Below are 12,473 nucleotides of genomic sequence, written 5' to 3'. Positions count from 1 at the left end.
GGAGAACAGACTGCCTGCTTCAGCACTGCAAAACACAGTTTATGCCATGTCCAGTGCACTCACTGCTGAAAACTAGATTTGAAGGGACACTAAAGAAGAATACTAAATAAATTCTAAATAAATAATACTAATAAATACTAAATAAATAAATTCATTTTTAGAAACAATAGAGCATAGATAAGCCAGAAGATCATGTACAAGCGAAAGACTGCCGCAACATTCCTCGATAACTCTGGTAGCTGTGCTCGGCCAAGTGAATACTTCACTTCAGCAGCGCAAGTGCTTCTAAGAAATGAGAATGCAAAGCATCGCTCACTTTACATGCTGCCAACTTGCATGCAGCCACTGTGTGCAGGAGCTTCGGAACAACAAGCCAAGCACAAGCTCACACGTTAATTTGTTTTCTTTTTTCTTACAGTGAGGCTGCCACACCACAAAAAAGTATGCTAAACAGTACGTGGTGTTGCCACCTGTAGATAATAGCATGAGGCTTGAAAAAGGAGAGAAAGTCATTTCAGCTACCTTTTCACATAGAAGTGTCAGTGCACCTGGAAGTACTGTCAGCCTAGCACAGTTTGCTTCTGCAACTTTTAGTGTCCCATCAAACTACCTACACAATGGATTCACAAAGCTAATTTCCTACTCCTGGGATAAGAGTGCACAATAAAAAGAAGCCACACAAAGCTCAATTTTCTTGAAGGACAAACCCCAACCTTTATCAGGAAAAAAGCAGAGAACAGGCAGGCTGAAAAACCACACCTTTATCAGCAACACAAATGCTTTAAAGCAGGATGGATGTTCTCGAGTTGTATTTCCTCCAACACCTGGCTGACGCTTTGACATGCAGGTGTGTTAATCTTTTTTATCAAAACTAAGATAACTTGGCCTGTGTAGAACTGACAGTTGTTTGCTCATCATATTCTGCCCCACATTTGTTTTATTGCTTCTGTGCGTGACAAGGTGCATAAACGTTCCCAAAATTGAGCAGCCTTGCAAAGAAGGCAGCCTAGTTTTTCACACTAGAATTTTGAGCTCATGAATTGTTTTAAGTGTGGTCATGCTACCAATAAGCTGGCACTCATTTTTTTGTTTCACATGCACCAGGCCATGGAGTTCACAGAAGCCAATGCTGAGCATTTATGTGTGTCGACATGTCTCTGCTGGTGCTCCGAGTGGATTCCCACTGACAGCTCCACTGAGGGCTGCAAAGAACTCACCTCAAGCTGCCGGGCAGCCTCTTCCGTCTTACTGAGGAGAATCAGCTTCTGCCGCAGATTTCGGTAGTAAATCTCACTCATCATTTCAGCACGCTTCTTGGCTGCCTCCGAGCGGGCCTGCACAACCACAGGATACCAAAAGGTGCAATGAGTACGAACACAGAGTACTTCAAGACAAAACAGCCCGATCTCCAGTCCCATGCCCAAACCTAAAAGTCACCAGTTGACCCTCCTGGATGGCTGCTCCCCTTCATCAAATACGGAAGGGGCTCTGCTATATGGCTACTGAAGAAACAGTGCTGAAATCTTCTAATACAAGGCACAACCTATTTTGCTGGGATACATGCACAGAGGCACTGACCTCGTGCAAACCTGAGGAGTTTGTGTGGCCACCTAAGCGGACAAAATTCAAGACAACCGGAAGGAAAATAGTTCCAAAAACAGTCCCAAACGCAAGAGAAGGCACTTCTTAATCACCTTTTTTTATTCATTCATGCATTTAAACAGAATGTTTTTTTTTCATATATTAAATAGCAGACTCCATTCCAAGGGGGTTTTAATTGATGTCAACAATCAAAAGCATTCATTCTTTGCACTCACTGGACGCATTGAGTGGCAATTTTCAAAACAGTTTTCATAGTCACTAAGCATAGAGAGCTGGGCTAGTTCATGATTTGTAACACTATGACCAGGAGTTGCGACTTTTCGGTTTGAGCCAAAAAACAGCGATAAAGTTACATCGAATTCATTTTTTGAAATTCATGTTTGAAAGGAACTCTGAAATGATTTTGATAGGCACATTCTAGTGCAACGGACCGGTACAGATGGTCTTTATGGGTATTAGTAAAACCTCATTACATGAGACACTCAAGGGACCCGAGAAAGATGTCTCTTGTTTGTTGTTTGTTTTATGGGGTTTAACGTCCCAAAGCGACTAAGGCTATGAGAGACGCCGTAGTGGAGGGCTCCGGAAATTTCGACCACCTGTGGTTCTTTAACGTGCACTGACATCGCACAGTACACGGGCCTCGAATTTCTCCTCCAAAGAAATTCAGCCGCCGCAGCCGGGATCGAACCCACGTCTTTCGGGCCAGCAGCCGAGCACCATAGCCACTGAGCCACCGCGGCGGCTAAAGATGTCTCTTATAACCAAGGTCTCTTGTAACCAAAAATTCTAAAAACACTGAGGAGTTGGACTAGATAAGTTTATTGCACATCAGCATATGAGTGCGTTTAAACACATTCATGCACGTTAACAGGAGATTGTTCAGGGCGGCTTAAAGAAGTCCTTCAGAGTAGTTTGCCTTTTTGGGAGTGCAGGATGTACTAGCTTCCTTCCCAAATTCTGGAGGTAAAGCACTTTGCTTTGCAGGCCTTCCTGTAGCTCGCAATACCTTAGAAGCGCTCGTTGGTGCTTGTCAGCCTCAAATGCTGACACTTTTCCCCCTGTAATGTCCTCAACAGCATCCTCCTCCTCATCCGCTTCATCCTCTGTGGCACACGTACCATTTACTTGCGTGAGGATGGCATGGTCTACAAGCTCTTCAGAGCACACAAGATCCACATCTGCAGATACAAACTTCTCAAAAGATTCCGGCACTTCTGCAGCCTCTTGGATGCTCGCCCAAGTTTCATAGACATTTTCCACAGGATCCATATAAGGCCCCTCCTTCCAGCATGTCACCACATTTAATGCCTGCCTTTTTGAAACAGTTTTCCCTAACTTCACTTCACAGGCCATTCCAGACAGCTGAATACACCTGAACAGCAAACTTCATGTCGAACAAAAGTTCTACCAACCTCGTTCTGCACTCCAACTTGACAAGTGCACAATCCCTTGGTCTATTGGTTGAAGGTGGGATGTAGAGTTTTGAGGGAAAACAAATAACTTTAGTGGCTTTGAGCACAGGGACTTTGGTGTGGCAAGAAGCATTTTCCACAAAGAGGAGCACATCACGATTCGGAGCCTTCATCACCTGATCAAATTTTATCAGCCAGGAATTGAAAATGCTGGATGTCATCCATGCATTCTGGTTTGCTTCATACGTGACGGGAATGTGATGCCAGTGGCTGAAACAACGAGGTCGTCTTGACTTCACAATCACAAGGAGACGCTCCTTCACAGTTCCTGACACATTGCTGATGCTGATGCGCTCCTTCGACTGCTTCCCACCGTGGTATGCATCGGACTTGAACGATAGTGCCTTTCCTGGCCTCATTTTGTAGAACAATCCGCTCTCATCTGCATTGAATACACCGTCGGGGCTGTAACCATCAAGTAACTGAGGAAGTTCACGATCGCTCCACGAGGACATGCAGTCTGTATCAACTGCATCACTTTCTGCAGAGATGCACTTGAACGAGATGCCGTTTCGCGCTTTGAAGCTATCTAGCCACCCTTCACTGCACTTGAAGTCGGAACAATTGAGAATCAGTGCTAGCTCTTCAGCATGTTTCCGGAGCAACACACCGTTCACTAGAATGTTCTTTGCTAGTGTGTCTCGCAGCCACAACATTACGGATTCCTCCACCTTTGGATAGCTGGCTCCCCGAAGTCTAATCCGCTTCACCGTAAGCCCACCGTCCTGCTGTTGTCTTAAGACTGCGTCACGGTTTTTCAGGATGGTGTTCACAGTCTTTTGCGAAAGTCCGAACTTTTCCGCAATTGTTGTTTGCTTCTGGCCAGAGTCCACATCACTGATGTCTTGAAGCTTATCACGAAGACAGATCTGCTTTCGTCGTGTTGTTGACATCGCTCGCCATGTGTGCTGCACGCCACGTTCCGAAGAATATTGACATGAAATGGCAGCCGTACGGACTTCGCGTACCCATGACACGGGGGCAAGAGTGCTGGCTTTGGCTCGTGTGGTGTTTTGGCAATGACGGTCATGGCGATGAGCAAATATCGTGCATCCATGGCATCTGGCAGTTTTAGCCCGCATATATTAGGGATTAAGTTTAAGATACAACATAAACGTAATTAACTATTGCACCCTTTTTTTCTGTAAATATATAGATATTTCGCTTCTTCAACATGACTTTTAGGCATTTGAGTTTGTGTCTGATGCGAAACTATAGCAGTGAATTGTCGAAAACAACTGTCCCATGTAAACATGGCGACAGCTCCGGAATCCAGCCAGTCTGATTACCGGCGTACATAGCGACCGGCAGCACAGAAGCTGGGACGGAAGTCCAACCCAACGTAAATTCAACTAACAGTGCAACTGCAATTATAGAAGCAGAATGATGGAAATTTCCGAGCAGCGAGACAATAATCGCAACCATGTGATGTGCGACATCCAGCTGCGGAACGGAACAGAATCGAGACAAGGGAATGAAAAGTGCAGCGCATACGAATTGGTACAATGTCGGCCGCGTTGCACAAGCGTATCTGGGTTGTGACTCTTCTAAATAGTGAAGAATTTACTCTAGGGACCCAAAAAAGTTGCCCCTAGTAACAGAGTGACTCTTGTATGCGATGTTGCTAAGATGGCGAACGTAGGAAAACCAACCAACTTTCAAATGTTTTATAACCGAGCGTCTCGTGTAACCGTGTCTCTTGTATTGAAATTTTATTGTACAGTGAAACTTTAAAGCTCTACGTGGACCTTATGATTTAGGAAAAATTTTCAAAAATTGCTGCTTGCAGCAGCTCACAACCGATAGAAGCAAAACCTCACCGTGCGGCATCCCCTACCCCAATGACGCTAGTAGGAAAACTGGGTGAGCAAAGCCTGTTTATCGATCAACACAAACACTGAAATACACTGGATAAGCCATAGCACTTCGAGTACCCACACAAGTTTGATGACTCATTAAAACAATAGACAGGCTCCATGCAGGTTTGGCTACTGCCAGATCAAATATGTGAACCACTGCCAAAATCCGCTACTTTGGCCCTCAAAGGGAGGTAAAAAGAAAGTCAACTACTCACGATAACCATGAGGCACTGCTTAGAAGGGATGTAGCGCACCACAGCTGCCCCTATGGCCTTCTTGAACTCCTTGTGGGCCGAGTCATCCTTGGAACTGCCACAGCAACAGGAAGAAACGCGGCCGAACACGCCAGGTCACGCACCCCGATACACATCAGACAAAACCCTTGCCTACCCATGCTCTAAGGCGGACAGGACACTCACTATTCACGCAGGTCGTCAGGTACATCCAACTCAAACTTCGTGAATGTGTTCTTGGTGATTGGAGGACTGCAATGAAAAAATGCACAATGGTGGTTAGCTCACTTTTTTTAACGAATTAAGCACTTCAAAACAGACCCTGCCATCAAGGTTAAAGCTCAGACCCAGAATGCCCAAGGAAGACCAAACATACAAAAACGGCTTTGTTTGGTAGTAGTACTTCAAAAGCTAAAATTGGTCTGAAATAGTGCCCACTGCAATAAAGGGATGTACAATTTGTGCCAGAAGGCTCAATGCAACTACACCTTAGGAGTTCATTTGCAGGAATGTGGAAAGTAAGAAGTTAAAACAGATAATTTCTGATACTTCCTTTGGTTGGCCCTGATATCAAAGAATGCAATAAGGGTAAAATTATCATCCCGCCTATTTTAGAATTCCAGTTATAGTGCTTCGAAGTTGATATTCCAGAAACACAAATTCAAACTTAAGAGTCTGAAGTGGCAACTTCAAAACCTTATATCTCAAGTTCTAGAAGTTGACGTCAAGTTATTTTTCAGACTGCCCGATTTTCTTGACATTTCCACAGTCACTCAGTTCAATGTGAAAAATGTTTTTTTCTCTCTCTCTGATTCTACAATAGGCACAATGATAATTCTACCCTTACCGCATTCCTTGATATCTAGATAAACCAAAGGCATGCATTTCAACAAGCTCCCTGCAGCAAATTTTCTTAAAAGCTCTCTCCAAAAAACCACAGAAACACCAAGCCACAAACTCACTTTGCTGGACTGCAGTCTATAGGAGAATCTCGATACAACCATAGTTGATATGAATTTCGGGATTATACCAATTCATAAAGTTCTCCGGTCAGAGTGCATTGTGTACAAACTGCAGGACTTCGGGTGAACCAAACACTCTCCCAAGCCACTATGGATGACACGAACGTGCGAGCCGTGACTGCGCCCTCAAGCACTAAGTGCTGCATTTAGTGGCATAACCGTGGGTAGCACGCCCGTATAACAAGGGTTGTCTGCCTGCAACTTGCCTGAGTTTCCGGTGCTCAAAAATTTTTGTTGTAAAAAAATTTACCCCGCGTAATGATCACACCCTTAAATTTGTGTCAATTTTTTGGAAAAAAAAAATGAAAAAAAAAAATGCGATCGTTATGAGAGTAAATACGGTACCTCACTGACAGTGCTTTGCGCGGGCGCTTGGTGGCATGGCGGAATTTGTGAAAAGGTCCATTCAAACAACAATAACCCTTTCCTCTGTCCCAAAAGACTTCAGCAGCTTCAGCAACTCTAGATGTTTCTACTGACAGAATTGTTTTGTTTCTGGTGTCGAGTAGTGGACCCAGGTTTCGTCCCCAGTGACAACAGGGTCCAAGAATTCCTTGCCATCGGTTTCACAGGCCTGACAAAATTCGCGGGCTGCTTCAAAACATCTTCGTTTGTGGTCTTCCGTAAGCATTCTTGAGACCCACCTTGCACGAACATTGGCATTCCCTAAATGGTCTGTCAAAATTTTGTCAATGAAGGTCTTGCTGACATAAGGGATCATCTCACAGAGCTCAAAACCGTCACCCTTTCTTCCATTTTTGCAATCGTTTCGTCTGAAACCGATGGCCGTCCAAAACTCTGTTCGTCATGGACGTCTGTACGCCAGTCTTTGAATTCCCGACACCATTTGTGCACATACTGTACACTCATACACTTTTCTCCACAGACTTCACACAGTTGGGAATAAATGTCCACTGGCGCAGTGTTTCTCGCACATGAAAGAAACTGATCACACCTGGCAGGAGAAGCAAGTGGAAGCTCCATCTCTTAAACAGGATAGCGATTAAACAAGAAAGTTGGGCTAGTTGGTGCTGGGACACTAGCTACAACACGTTGACTAGCGTGTTGCTGCCCGTCGTAGCGTGTGCCCTGTTTTAAGTATTCCGCCAGCCTTCACGGCACAGGAAAGATTACCTGAAATATTGTTTGTATTGACCGAAGTCCACTGGATGAATAAAGCAGCTTTTCGATTAAATCTTTACAGAAGCATCTGACTGATACGCAACTACAAATATGGCTGGATTTGTCTTGCTGTATTCCATTCATCAGCAGAGAAATGGTGCCGCTGCGGTCTCAGCGAAAACAGCCAAACAAATATGCTGATAACTCCCTGGGTTGCACCATGGATGATGACTGCCAACGAATAAAAGTTTGTCACAGTTATCAACAAAGTCAACACACGACAGAAAGACAAAGCATGCCAGGAATGACACACAAAGAACTCAGTTTACAGAAAAGAATTTGGACAAGAAAAATGAGCAACAAAGAAGCCTTACTTGGGGTTTTTGGGTCGAAGGCGATCTGAGGGTACAATCTCCGAGTAGGCTGTGTCCCAGCCTTGGTACTCTACAACGTGGAAGTCACCCTTGGTCATCTTGACCCGTGCCTCCCACCAACCAGAGGCTTCCTGGTCGTTAGCTTTGGAAAACACCTCCACTTCCTGGCCCTCCGTGAAGGTCTCATCCCCGCGTGCACTCGATGGAAGCCGAACCCGCTGGAACGAGAACTTGTTTGGCGGCTGCCAGCTGCATGTGCAAAACAGTATGTGTCAACTTCTGAAGAACAAACCACTCTTTCACACACCATCTTCCTAGGCATGTGCAAATAGTGCATTTTCAGTTCAAAGCAGATATGAAGCAAAAATTTGTGACTGAGAATGTAGCAGGCAAAAAAAAAAGGAAATTCCTTCTGCTCAATAGCATCCGCGAAAAACAGGGTTGCAGAATCCACTAAGGAAAAAAAAAAAAAAAATCTGCAAGTTAAAATGCACCGAGCATCACAGCCTCAAGTCCTTACCATGCAATTCTTTGCATGCTGCTAATTTTAAATATAAAAGTTGCTTGCGTAGCACGATTTCTGGGGAAATAGCCTAAGGACAGCTAGCCAAAATGGCGGTCCGAGCTTCAGTCATCCACACCACTATCTCGCACCGTGCGCTGGCGGTGCGGCCACAGCCGCCGCTCATCTGCAGATTTTTCGGACCCTGAAATTTCAGACGTGATTGATACTCCTGACTTGCGTAGCACCACACCACGCATCCTAGTGAGTTCGGTACCTAAAATAACTGGTGTTTCATCAGTCGCCTAATTTCAGCTGTAGAAAGGTGTAAACAATAAAGTACCGCCACCTTCACAGTTGGTTTCCAGTGACACCGCAACTACATGAAGTGCTAGCCTGGGTACGCTGGAGTTCTGCATAAACTTTTTCGCCATCGTCTTCTTTCAGACCTTCCGAGCAGCCGGTTAGATCGAGTTCAATATCCCGCATTTCATCTTGAGATAACTGGCGAGCTCCTCAGGAATGATGGCCCAAGAATCCGCGATCCAACTGACCAGCAAGGCTAGAGAGGCCAGTGTCCGGTAGCAGTAAGTGCAGGTTCTCCCTACCTCATCTAGACCATATAGCAGTGCTTAACGCAGTGCTGATGCTTACGGCAACTACACTGATTCTCCTTTTAAAAGCAGCCGAGTGCTGCCTTCACGGTCCCATACAGTGTGAGGTGCGCTTGTTATGGGCATCGCGAGGTCAGGTCAGCGTATTGAAATGGAGTTAAAATCAAAACTACCGACCTACACCGCCGCTAGATAGCGCCCCTCTCGCTGCACGCGTGATGGTGATCACGCTCAATAATAACGAAACCGGAACTGCGAAATGTGGTCGAAAATTGTTCGGATTCCCATAAATAATGAGGCGGAAATTTGACGTGCTAACATCTGGGGGGAGAAAAAAACAACCTTGTATTATATGTGGCTTTTTTCGGTGAAGCAAGTCTGAAAAGGCTAAGCAATAGGATGGAAGTCATTCAGTTGGCCAAAGCAAATATAGCCATCAAAATAACTGCTCTGCCCAGGTAACAAAAGAAAGAAAGGTTAGAAGAATTTAAACAGTATCGCCACCACGAGGAGGCAGAGTCAAGGGAAGGTGCCAAATGATTTAGCGCAAGTGGCTTAATAAACAATTAGAAAGGTAAGCACAAAGTTTAGAAACATCTCCCAAAGTGAATTAGCTTTGTAATATGGGAGTAATTGATCGTTAGCGTTCACCCAAGCGGAGCCATGTGGCTATGAAGGAAAACCAGACAGACTTTGGGGATGCCCCTAAACAGTGGACTAACACTGTCCCAAGTCCCAAATATGAGTTGATCAATTTGTCCTCGCAATGCCACCTGTCACATACGGGCGGTGGTGCCGGGTTCAACCACCCAGATCAGGACAAATTTTTCTTCAAGGATGAAGTTCCTGTGAAAGCTGTATAATTTTTCCTTTATAGTCGTATGGCTGCGCTTGGGTGGATGCTGATGAGTAATTACTCCCTTTTAACGAAAATAAAAACAAAATCCAAAAATGAAACACTAACGGTCAGGTAACAACAGTAAATGTACTTCACTACCAAACTATTTCATATTATTCTCCAGAAAAGAAAAAAAATTTTGCACCTGCTCTTTAATTTAACTTCACTACTTTGGCAGCATCAGGAGCACGGCTGGAATGAAGAATAGCCTCTTCAATAAAAAGGCCAAATAATAAGTAAGTCTGAAACAATTATTGGCAATACTAAGCAATACAAAATATACTACATTCCACTGGCCATTCAAATATTAGAAACAAAGCAGTATGCAAGACAAGAGAAGCTGATACCCCAGATGACCACTTTTTCTTTCTAGGGCTAGCTTAAGATACGGGCTGGTACTGCCATGTTAAGATGTACTTACTACATTTCAAGATAAAGCAAAAAGATTAGAGTGCTGTTTGCTGCATGACAAGTCCAAAGCCGCTTGATATGGAGAACCACGAACCAAACCAAGATAAGTTCTCACAGAGATTAGGGCACTTTACTGCCTGTGTGCTTTAAGCGAGGAAGCTAAGGAAGTGTTTTCAAGATGTGGCGATTTCTCATACATGTAGTTACTAATTTACTGTACAACACGAAACTGATCTTCGTTTCACTTTTTACTAGAAAAAAAATATTGATATTAGTGATGTTTTTCCTAACCAAATAAATAATAATGAATTTGCAAACTATCAGCACACTATCAACGCACTGTAGTTGCTATGTGAAAAAAAAACTACATCAGGCTTCAATTCACTAGTTTAAGGTAATCAACAATAACTATGTCATGTGACAACAGGGCAATCTGAAAAATGCATCTTGCCGCCCCACCATATATGGGAATCTGCAATACGGCAGCAAGAACCAATTGATGAATTGCCTTGAAGCAGTGATAACGTGCAAGACTGGGGTCGCCAACTGACCAGATTTCGCTGGCCAGAATTGACTTCTGATCAAAAGTCCAGAGCCCCACCCAGCTTGAGCTTGTTGGGACAGTGAAATGCCCCACATATGAATGCACTTGGACACATGAATATTGGTGCCATGTGCTACAAGCACCGTACATTGAAATTCACCAGCTGGTGCAGTAGGGGTTGGTGGCAGCGGGAGGATGATTCCGAATGCAGCATGCTTGTGCTACTGTCACACGAAGAATACTTTGTTCCGAACGTGTTCAGCTTAGCTGTGTTGAATGTCTCAGAAGAATCGACTGTTGGGCAAGCTGGTGCATGATTTGAGAATACAAGGCGCATATCTCCCCAGTGAACAAAAGCAAGGTTTCGTTCTTGAAATCTTTTCAATTTCTGCTGTGTGACCAAACTGTTGATTTTGTTCATGACAAACTCTTGCCTCCTTTCTGTGAAATGGCGGCACTGTTAGCTAAGTGCATGAGTGCTACATTGCTGTCATTGTAAGTTGCGACACAGTGGAACAGAAGAAAATTAGGAGCAAACCGATTTCACAAAAAAAAAAGAAGAAAAATGCTCGAATTGCCCCCACTCCCTTTTTTCTTGATTTCACCCAATGGCGAGTTAGAAGCTCTAGCATAGATATCAAAGCTACAAGGCTTAAAAAAACTTTCTGCAGACTTCAAAATCAGCTAAGACTAGTATCGTGTTCCAAAAGCACTAACTGGAACACCCCTTAATAGGGAGCACAAGATGAGAGTTGTTCAAAAATTTAGTGGTGTAAATTTACCAGTACTGCTTGTTCTCAAACCTGTATTACATTCAACAAGACAAAAGAAAAAAGGCACACCACAGCACATACCAGGAAATGCTCACATTTTGTGCCCCAGATCTAAAATGTCAGAATGTTTGTTTCTGGCATAATGGGTGAACTCATGCCTCTTGTATTCCCATTTGCCAGCAAAGTGCAAGGGCCTTGAAAGATGCAAAAACATGCACGCCGGTGCAATAAGAATAATAAGAGTCATTAAATAAAACGAAAAGGAAATGCTTCCAGTGTGCCATTTGACCTCAAGCATTTGCATTACCGATCAAAACCTGCCAGCTTAAACCGGCTAAAGAAAGAGCCCTAGCCTCCCAGAACAAAAAAAAAAAAACGTTGCCCTTCATTTACTCGCACGGTCAGTTCGCTGCCTTCTAGAATGCAAAGACCGTGAAGTACCGCCCACGCCAGGATACATTCGCGATTCTACGATCTTTTTTTTTTTTTTTTGAACATAGCGGAAGCTGTCAAGACTACTGGCACGCCCATCGCATAGACAACTCGGTTACAGCTACAAAAGGAGGGCCGAAGTAGGAGCTCGGACCTACAAAGGCAGCGCGCAGGCACGCCGATAACCGTACGCGTGCGACCCCGCGCCATGTGGGGCCCGAACGCTCTTAGACAACGATACAAGCGGCGACTACTTACACGATCATGATTCCATTACTGCATTGAGCCTGCGATTGGCGCCAGTTTCGGGAAAAGCACGCGCACACTCAATGCAAAGGGATTTCACACGAAGAGCGGCGTGCGTTCCGGGATGTTCACAGGGATTAGGGAGGAGCCATATCCAAGCTCTCGCCAAATGCACACCAGCGTAATATATCAGAGGGACCGTTACGGAGGGTCGTACTCACTCATTTTCGAATGCAACTGTGATGTCGTTCTCGTGGACGTCGACGACGAAGGCCTGGGCAAAGAAAGAGCAACACGTGAGCCTCACGACCAGCCGCCGAGGCGTTCACAAATGCGAGGTCCGAAACGCTGGCAACGCCGCCGCGG

The 12,473-nt window shown here is 44.7% G+C and overlaps 1 protein-coding gene across 6 annotated transcripts in view; it reads right to left on the bottom strand.

The window, feature by feature from the left end:
- Nucleotides 1–12,473, bottom strand: part of Fmr1 (synaptic functional regulator FMR1) — a 39,187-nt gene that overhangs the window by 26,042 nt on the left and 672 nt on the right. For 4 of the 6 annotated variants that reach the window (XM_089544023.1, XM_089544024.1, XM_089544026.1 and 1 more), the window contains exons 2-6: nt 12,329–12,381; nt 7,688–7,936; nt 5,356–5,421; nt 5,152–5,254; nt 1,218–1,334 (exon numbers count right to left, since the gene is read on the bottom strand). In XM_089544023.1, coding sequence (XP_089400149.1) covers nt 1,218–1,334; nt 5,152–5,254; nt 5,356–5,421; nt 7,688–7,936; nt 12,329–12,381 — 588 coding nt within the window. The remainder of the gene's footprint in view (nt 1–1,217; nt 1,335–5,151; nt 5,255–5,355; nt 5,422–7,687; nt 7,937–12,328; nt 12,382–12,473) is intronic. The other 2 variants (XM_089544020.1, XM_089544025.1) reach the window with 1 other exon arrangement.

This window comes from Amblyomma mixtum, chromosome 5 (assembly GCF_055824585.1).
Source record: "Amblyomma mixtum isolate Tamu chromosome 5, ASM5582458v1, whole genome shotgun sequence".
Classification (NCBI taxonomy): domain Eukaryota; kingdom Metazoa; phylum Arthropoda; class Arachnida; order Ixodida; family Ixodidae; genus Amblyomma; species Amblyomma mixtum.
Note: the sequence above shows the minus strand (reverse complement) of the source record. Positions and strands in the feature narration are given on the sequence as shown.